Source organism: Stegostoma tigrinum, chromosome 13 (assembly GCF_030684315.1).
Source record: "Stegostoma tigrinum isolate sSteTig4 chromosome 13, sSteTig4.hap1, whole genome shotgun sequence".
Lineage (NCBI taxonomy): Eukaryota > Metazoa > Chordata > Chondrichthyes > Orectolobiformes > Stegostomatidae > Stegostoma > Stegostoma tigrinum.
In genome coordinates, this window is record NC_081366.1 from 12,265,857 (window position 1) to 12,274,355 (window position 8,499).

The window sequence follows — 8,499 nt, forward strand, 5'->3', positions numbered from 1 at the left end:
AAAAACTCAGCAGGTTCATCAGCATCTGTGAAGAGAAAGCAGAGTTAACATTGCGGGTCCAGTAACTCTTCTTCACAAGAATTTCTGTGCTTGCGCTAAGACAATGACCTGTTTCAACTGAGGGATAAATATCAGCCAGGATAATGAAAGGGGACAGGCAAGGCCTCAGCTCAATGTCCTACCTGAAAGGCATCACCTCCAACCACAAAACACTCAGTCAGTATTAAACAAGTGTTAGTTTCATTTTTATCCTCAAGTTTCTGGTCTGGGACTTGAATCCACAATTTGTCTTACTCAAAGTCAAGAGAAGTATCATAGATGAGGAGGTAGACTGAGGGTTTAAAGTAGTTAACTCTGTGTGAAAGCAAAGCTATTAAAAATCGACAGTACAAACTAAGTCCCATATAATCCTTATCCCTGCACTGCAGTTAGCTCCCACTCTCTCACCTCTTCACCAGCATCCTTGACAGTCCTGAATCTCTTGTTCATCTACCATCAAAAGTCAGATGATTGCAAGTTAACATCTACTCCAGTGCACTACTGATGGAGTGTTGCACTGGTGGAGGTGATATTGCTTAGCTGACATATTAAACATCTGCTCAGATGAATTCAAAAGATCCCACAGTCGCTATTTCAAAAATGACCAGTGTGTTGCAACAAGTCACAAAAGCAGAAACTGCTGGAGAAACTCAACAGATCTGGCAGCATCTGTGAGAAGAAAGCAGAGTTAACATTTCAAGTTTGGTGAGTCTTTATTGTTTTACTTCAGTGTTTATCTCACTGCCGCACTCTGCTTTCATACTAGTGATGCTGCCAGACTTGGGGAGTTTCTCCAGCAATTTCAGTTTTTGCTTCAAATCTCAAGCATCTGTAGTTAACAAAGTGTGGAGCTGGATGAATACAGCGGGCCAAGCAGCATCTTAGGAGCTTGGCCTGCTGTGTTCATCCAGCTCCACTCTTTGTTATCTCAGATTCTCCAGCATCTGCAGTTCCCATTACATGTGTAGTTCTTTGTTTCATTTTAGTAATGTAACCACTCTCCTGGTTCAACATCAAAGACTCAACCTACATTACTAAGACATTATAATTTAGCCAACGACTCATTGATGATTGCGGAATGCACTGCGCAATTTGGCTGCCATGACTTCCACAGCAGTCTCTGCAATTCAAAAATACTTCATTGGCTACAAAGTTCTTTGAGATGTCCCAGAAGTACTTTATAAATGCAGGCCTCAGCAAATATATAAAATACAGAGGAGCCAGGTGCATTCAACACAAAGCACCTTCAAAAAGACCATGAAATTCAAACATGGAAGTGACCAGTCGGGACATGTACAGTCAGAGACTCTGAACTTGGAGTCTAGCAGGATCAACTTGTCTAATCAGAGATTCAGTCTCTCCCACACAGCTGCTCCTCCTCCAGAGACAGAATCTGTGATCAGAGGTGCATCTGAAGGCAAGAGTGAGAGAACCTGTGATTAGCCAAGCTAGAAGTCATAGTCTGACCACATGCATGCTGCCTTGCTGGTGAGATTCAGAAGCCAAAGCAGTGGCTTTTCGGTGGCTTGGACAGAGTTTCGGCTGGGCAACAGACCACTAGGCCTGCATGCTTGTTGTTTGAGAAGATAGGTATCATAGCCTTTATGCAACATGTAACTTTATCCATCACTGGCTAAGTTTATCAAAGTTTAGAACCACTCATAATATTCAATGCACTGCAAGAAAAGAACACAAGAGAACTTTCCACAAAGAGGTCATGATTATGGTAGCCAAGATAGTTAATATGTGTAGAGAGGGATGGAACACAGAGATAGATCATCTGCAATTTTGTTAAAACAAAGAAATAGAGCACGGAACAGTACAAGACAGGATCGAGCCCTTCGACCCATGATGTCATGCCAGACACATCAAAATAAAGCAAATCCCTTCTGCTTGCCCTTGGTCCATATCCCTCCACTCCTTGCATATTCATGTGCTTACCTAAAAGTCCCTTAAATGCCCTTATCGTGTCTGCCTCAACCACTACCCCTGGCAGTGCACTCCACTCTCCTACCAGTCTCTGTGTAAAAAATGTGCTCATGTCTCCTTTGAACATTCCTCCCTCACTTAAATGCATACCCCCTAATATTAGACATTTCAACTCTGGGAAAAAGATTCTGACTGTCGATCCTATCTAACCATCTCATAATTTTATAAACTTCTACCAAGCCTTCCCTCAGCCTCCACTGCTCAAGAGAAAACAACGCGAGTTTTTCTAGCCTCTATTTATAGCTCATACCCTCTAATCTAAGCAGCATCACGACAAACCTCTTCTGCACCCTTTCCAAAGCCACCTAAAGGCTACCGAGTTGTCAGTCAGCATCTGACATTCAATGCGTATGAAGCCTTTCAGGAAGCTATTTACAAATCATGTTTTCCCTAGTTACAGGAATTCTTGGAAAATCAGGTTTTACATTAGGTTTCCATTGGGAACATAGGATTAGGAATAGGCAATTCTGCTCTGCCGTTCAATTAGATCAAAGTTCACTATCTACCTCAAAGCTAATTTTCTATTTATTTTGGTGAATGTACAACAATATGTGAGGTTTATTTCTAATAAATAGCCAAAAATTTCCTATTATAGGCACTTAGTTAAAAATTTGATAGCGTTAACGTACATGTCATCCTTGATATTTTTGCTAGATTATCTATACCTTCAAAGAAGAAAACACAAACTCAAAAGGCAATATTACTTCTTGACAACATTGTTAAAATGGAGTTTGATACAATGACAAATAGCTCTGTGAATCAACACTGGCCTTGAGAAAATCTCAAAAAAAACCCTCGATAAAAATTTTAACACTTTCACCTAGACGTAGAAAATGTAACCCATGTAATCGTGCCTAAGCAAGATAATGCAAGGGATTTTGGTAAAGGCAAGAAGTTTAAAAACTGTGGGGGAGCTAAAAAGTCTCTATCAATATCGTCCTCAATTTCTCATTTTCCCAACTTCTGTAACTCACTACTACTATACTAAATATCATCCAGCATTTTGTTAAAATTCATTCATACAATATGCCCCAACAGCAAGGTATTTATTGTCCATCTCTGACTGAGCTGCAGAAGATGCTGCTGACCCTCCTTCTTGAATGACTTGCCTTGATTTGACAACTTTAGGGCCAACTACACTGAAGTTACATATACCATGGTACAGGCAAGGATGGCAGACCTTCTTCTCTAAAGGAGATCCTGAACCTAATACATTCACACCTTTCCAGCAATTTCTAATCACTATTACTGACATGAAGTGTTAAATAAATTAATTAAAATTCTAAGCTGCTGAGGTAGGGATTTGAGATCTTCCCTCTGGTTCATAAATCCACATCCCTGAATTACTGGCACCATCACGTTTGGGTAACCCTCATGTCATTTCTCCTGTCTCAGTGCAGCACTTGTACACTTAATAACCACTAAGTCATATATCTCCAACATTGTATCGAAGAATGGCCACTTATAAATGTGTCAATGTTCCCCATGTCTCGATATGTTCCCCTTTCTCTATAACTAACTGCTCGTAACCCCATTGGCACCTTCCAGCCACTGATCCACTCAGTAACCACCTCTCCACATAGCTCAGTTCACTGAATCACCTCAGTTATCATAATACATTTCGGTATGTTTCAATTCACCATTCATTTTCTCCCATGGAGAGAGTCTCTATAAACCCCCTTGGTCTCCCTTTTGATAGCCCAATGTGTCCCCTCCCCCAGTCTGTATGTCCGTCTTGATTCATCCTCCTCCACCGTCCCTACGTGCTCCCACTCTCTCGTTCCACCCCTCACCCCACCGTCCCTACGTGCTCCCACTCTCTCGTTCCACCCCTCACCCCACCGTCCCTACGTGCTCCCACTCTCTCGTTCCACCCCTCACCCCACCGTCCCTACGTGCTCCCACTCTCTCGTTCCAACCCTCACCCCACCGTCCCTACGTGCTCCCACTCTCTCGTTCCACCCCTCACCCCACCGTCCCTACGTGCTCCCACTCTCTCGTTCCACCCCTCACCCCACCGTCCCTTCGTGCTCCCACTCTCTCGTTCCACCCCTCACCCCACCGTCCCTACGTGCTCCCACTCTCTCGTTCCACCCCTCACCCCACCGTCCCTACGTGCTCCCACTCTCTCGTTCCACCCCTCACCCCACCGTCCCTACGTGCTCCCACTCTCTCGTTCCACCCCTCAACCCACCGTCCCTACGTGCTCCCACTCTCTCGTTCCACCCCTCACCCCCCCCACCGTCCCTACGTGCTCCCACTCTCTCGTTCCACCCCTCACCCCACCGTCCCTACGTGCTCCCACTCTCGTTCCACCCCTCACCCCACCGTCCCTACGTGCTCCCACTCTCGTTCCACCCCTCACCCCACCGTCCCTACGTGCTCCCACTCTCTCGTTCAACCCTCACCCCACCGTCCCTTCGTGCTCCCACTCTCTCGTTCCACCCCTCACCCCACCGTCCCTACGTGCTCCCACTCTCGTTCCACCCCTCACCCCACCGTCCCTACGTGCTCCCACTCTCTCGTTCCACCCCTCACCCCACCGTCCCTTCGTGCTCCCACTCTCTCGTTCCACCCCTCACCCCACCGTCCCTACGTGCTCCCACTCTCGTTCCACCCCTCACACCCCCGTCTCCTTTCACCCCTTACGCCCCTGTCCCAATGTGCGCCCCTGCCCATTTCACCCCTCACGCCCCCTCCCGTCTCCCCCCGGGTCCCCACGTGCCGCCTCCCGTCACGCCCCCTCCCCCCGGGTCCCCACGCGCCCCTCCCGTCTCGCCCCCTCCCCCCAGGGTCCCCACGCGCCCCTCCCGTCTCGCCCCCTCCCCCCAGGTCCCCACGCGCCCCCTCCTATCTCGCTGCCTTCCGTCTCGCCCCCTCCCCCCCCCAGTCCCCACACGCACCCTCCCGTCTCCCCCAGTCCCCACCCGCTCCCTCCCGTCTCGCCCCCTCCCCCCCCAGTCCCCACACGCCCCCTCCCCCCCCAGTCCCCACACGCCCCCTCCCCCCCCCAGTCCCCACACGCCCCCTCCCCCCCCCAGTCCCCACACGCCCCCACCCGTCTCGCCCCCTCCCCCCCCAGTCCCCACACGCCCCCACCCCCCCAGTCCCCACACGCCCGCACCCCCCCCAGTCCCCACACGCCCCCTCCCGTCTCGCCCCCTCCCCCCCCAGTCCCCACACGCCCCCTCCCGTCTCGCCCCCTCCCCCCCCAGTCCCCACACGCCCCCACCCCCCCCAGTCCCCACACGCCCCCACCCCCCCCCAGTCCCCACACGCCCCCTCCCGTCTCGCCCCCTCCCCCCCCAGTCCCCACACGCCCCCTCCCCCCCAGTCCCCACACGCCCCCTCCCGTCTCGCCCCCTCCCCCCCGAGTCCCCACACGCCCCCTCCCCCCCCAGTCCCCACACGCCCCCTCCCGTCTCGCCCCCTCCCCCCCCAGTCCCCACACGCCCCCACCCCCCCGCCCCCTCCCCCCCCAGTCCCCACACGCCCCCACCCCCCCCAGTCCCCACACGCCCCCACCCCCCCCAGTCCCCACACGCCCCCTCCCGTCTCGCCCCCTCCCCCCCCAGTCCCCACACGCCCCCTCCCCCCCCCAGTCCCCACACGCCCCCTCCCCCCCCCAGTCCCCACACGCCCCCTCTCCCCCCCCAGTCCCCACACGCCCCCTCCCCCCCCAGTCCCCACACGCCCCCTCCCGTCTCGCCCCCTCCCCCCCCCAGTCCCCACACGCCCCCTCCCCCCCCCAGTCCCCACACGCCCCCTCCCCCCCCCAGTCCCCTCTCGCCCCCTCCCCCCCCCAGTCCCCACACGCCCCCTCCCCCCCCAGTCCCCACACGCCCCCTCCCCCAGTCCCTACATATGGCCCCTCTTGCTTCACCCGCTCCCTAGTTCTCTGTACCCGAACCCCATTCCCACTCTCCACCCTGTGTCCCAAAGTTACCCCCTCACTGACCGTAATGGAAGTTGCCCACATCTGGGTCATAAAAGTAAGAGACCTTCCGGGACATGGCGCGCCGGCCAGCCGCCCAGATTGCCACCCGCGCACGCACGTACTGTGTCACCACGCCATGCGTCTGACGCAGGCCGGCGCGGCGCTCGCTCCGACGAGGGGGCGGGGTCAGAATTGACGGGCGGTTTCCGTGGTTACAGCGCCGCGTCTCCCATGGCAACAGGGAGGCGACAGTGTTCAAGGAATTTGGGAACTGCAGATGCTGGAGAATTCCAAGATAATAAAATGTGAGGCTGGATGAACACAGCAGGTCAAGCAGCATCTCAGGGTTCTAGGGTCGGGTTCAGTCCCAGGGCGAACAAGGGATTGTGCTAACGTTGTGGTCAAGGCAAAGGGCAGTGCAAAGGTTAAGAGTCAAATAAAAGGGCAATGCAAAGGTTAAGGGCAATACAAAGTTTAGAGGTCAATATGAGAATTCCCTGGAAGAGCCCAGGCCAAGTTTAGGGTCAAAGTTACATTCAGAGTACATTAATGTCTGGATGTATGGCTCAACTCTACATACCTGTCTTCTGCCCGTTTCCCTTAATATCTTTGCTTAACAAATATGTATCAAATCAGATTTAAAATGAACAACTGATCCAGTATCCATTGCCATTTGTGATATGGAGTTCTGAGCCTCTACCACTCTTTGTGTGTAGAACTGATTCCTAATATCTGTCCTTAACGGCCTGGTCTTAATTTTTTAGATTGTGCCCCCTAGTTCTAGAATCCCCAACCATTAGTAATAGTTTATCTTTACCTACCCTGTCTTTAACTGTTAATATCTTAAAGACTTCAGTTAGATAACTCCTTAATATTATAAAACCGAAAGAACAGTGGATGCTCTAAATCAGGAACAAAAACAAAGTTGCTGGAAAAGCTCAGCAGGTCTGGCAACATTTGTGAAGGAATAAACAGAGTTAACGTTTCAGGTCCAGTGACCCTTGCTTTTCCAGCAACTTTGTTTTAACTCCTTAACATGCTTCAGCTCTCCTATCAACACAGTACGTACCTCCTTAATGACATCAGTTCAACGAGGCAGCTACCCACCTTCTTGAGGGTAAATGGGATTGGGCAATAATTCTTACATCTCATGGGTTAATAACACTCCTCGCTTCGCATGGTGTACAGTTCAATAAGGTAGATTGCCATCACTTTTTCTCGGAGCATTTAGGGATGGAACAAATGTCAATCTTACTGAGCATGTCCAAATCCCATTGACAAATGTTATTAACCTCAGGATGTAAGGGGCATTGAATCTAATTCGAGTAACCTGAGCGAAGCTGGCTTGGTATAGTAGGAGAATCAGGAAATGGAGAAAATACAGAGAAACCTTTTTCCTCTGGCAAGGGTGGTGTGAGATGTGAACAAAGTAGTATAACCTTAAAATTAGAGGTAGGGCACTCAGGGAAGAAGTGTTTCTTCACACTAAAGGAAGAAATCTGCAATCTCTTGACTACTAAGCTCAACTGAGGCTGAGGAAATTGAAGATTGCAAAACTGATTTTTGTTAGAGAGGATATTAATTGTCATGGTACTAAGTCAGATAGACAGTGTTTACAAGTTAGATCAAAAAATATGTTACTGAATAATGCTAAAGGTTTGAGAGGCTAAATGATCTTATCCCGTCCAAGTGGCTTGTTGAGATATTTCAGTACCATGCCAGCTCACAAACATTGATATATGTAGTGAAGTATCCCTGGGTCCCTCATAACAGCACGAATCAGATGCAGCATAACATTGAGACATGAATGCAGATATTGGGAAAGATGAACAGAAGTATTGCTGCAAAATTAGATCTTAAGGAGCCTCTTGAAGGAGGACAGAGGTTAAATTATTAATTCTAAGGAGAAGGGCATTGCTGGCTAGGTCAACATTTATTGCCCACTCCTACTTGCCCAGAGGGAAGTTGAGAGTCATGCACATTGCTATGGGTCTGGAGACACATGTAGTCCTGACCAGGTAAGGATGGCAGTTTCCTTCCTTAAAGAACATTAGTGAACCAGATGAGTTTCGCTGACAATCGGCAATGGTTTCGCAGTAATCATTGAACGTCTATTTTCAGATTTTTATTGAATTCAAATTCCACCATCTCCCACGGTGTGATTTGAACCCAGGAATATTACCTGTGTCTCTGGTTTAACAGCCCAGGAACACTACCACAAAGCTGCCACCTCTCCATAAAGGTTATTGGATAGAAAGATTACAGAGGGAATTTTAAGCGAAGGCAGGTGTAACAATTAAGATCTGGGATGTGTAAAGGGCCAGATACAGAAGTCTGCGGGAGAGTATGGCCTGTCACAGAGCTTTGAGTGGGATTTGGACTGTGTGGAGGCTTTTGCTGGCCCTCTGGTTAGAATAGAGTCAGGCTCATGCCTTGTGTCAGAAGCTCCAATTACAACATTTACAAGGCATCTGGATGAGTACGTGAATAGGAATGGTTTAGAGGGACATGGGCCAAATACTGGCAAATGGAAC

At 50.1% G+C, this 8,499-nt stretch overlaps 1 protein-coding gene across 2 annotated transcripts in view; it reads right to left on the reverse strand.

The window, feature by feature from the left end:
• hdac3 (histone deacetylase 3) overlaps positions 1 to 6,092 on the reverse strand; it is a 41,721-nt gene extending 35,629 nt beyond the window's left edge. For both annotated transcript variants that reach the window (XM_048543811.2, XM_048543810.2), the window contains exon 1: positions 5,987 to 6,092. In XM_048543811.2, the coding sequence (XP_048399768.1) occupies positions 5,987 to 6,041 (55 nt within the window). In that variant the 5' untranslated portion in view covers positions 6,042 to 6,092. The remainder of the gene's footprint in view (positions 1 to 5,986) is intronic.
• Positions 6,093 to 8,499: the final 2,407 nt, after the last annotated feature.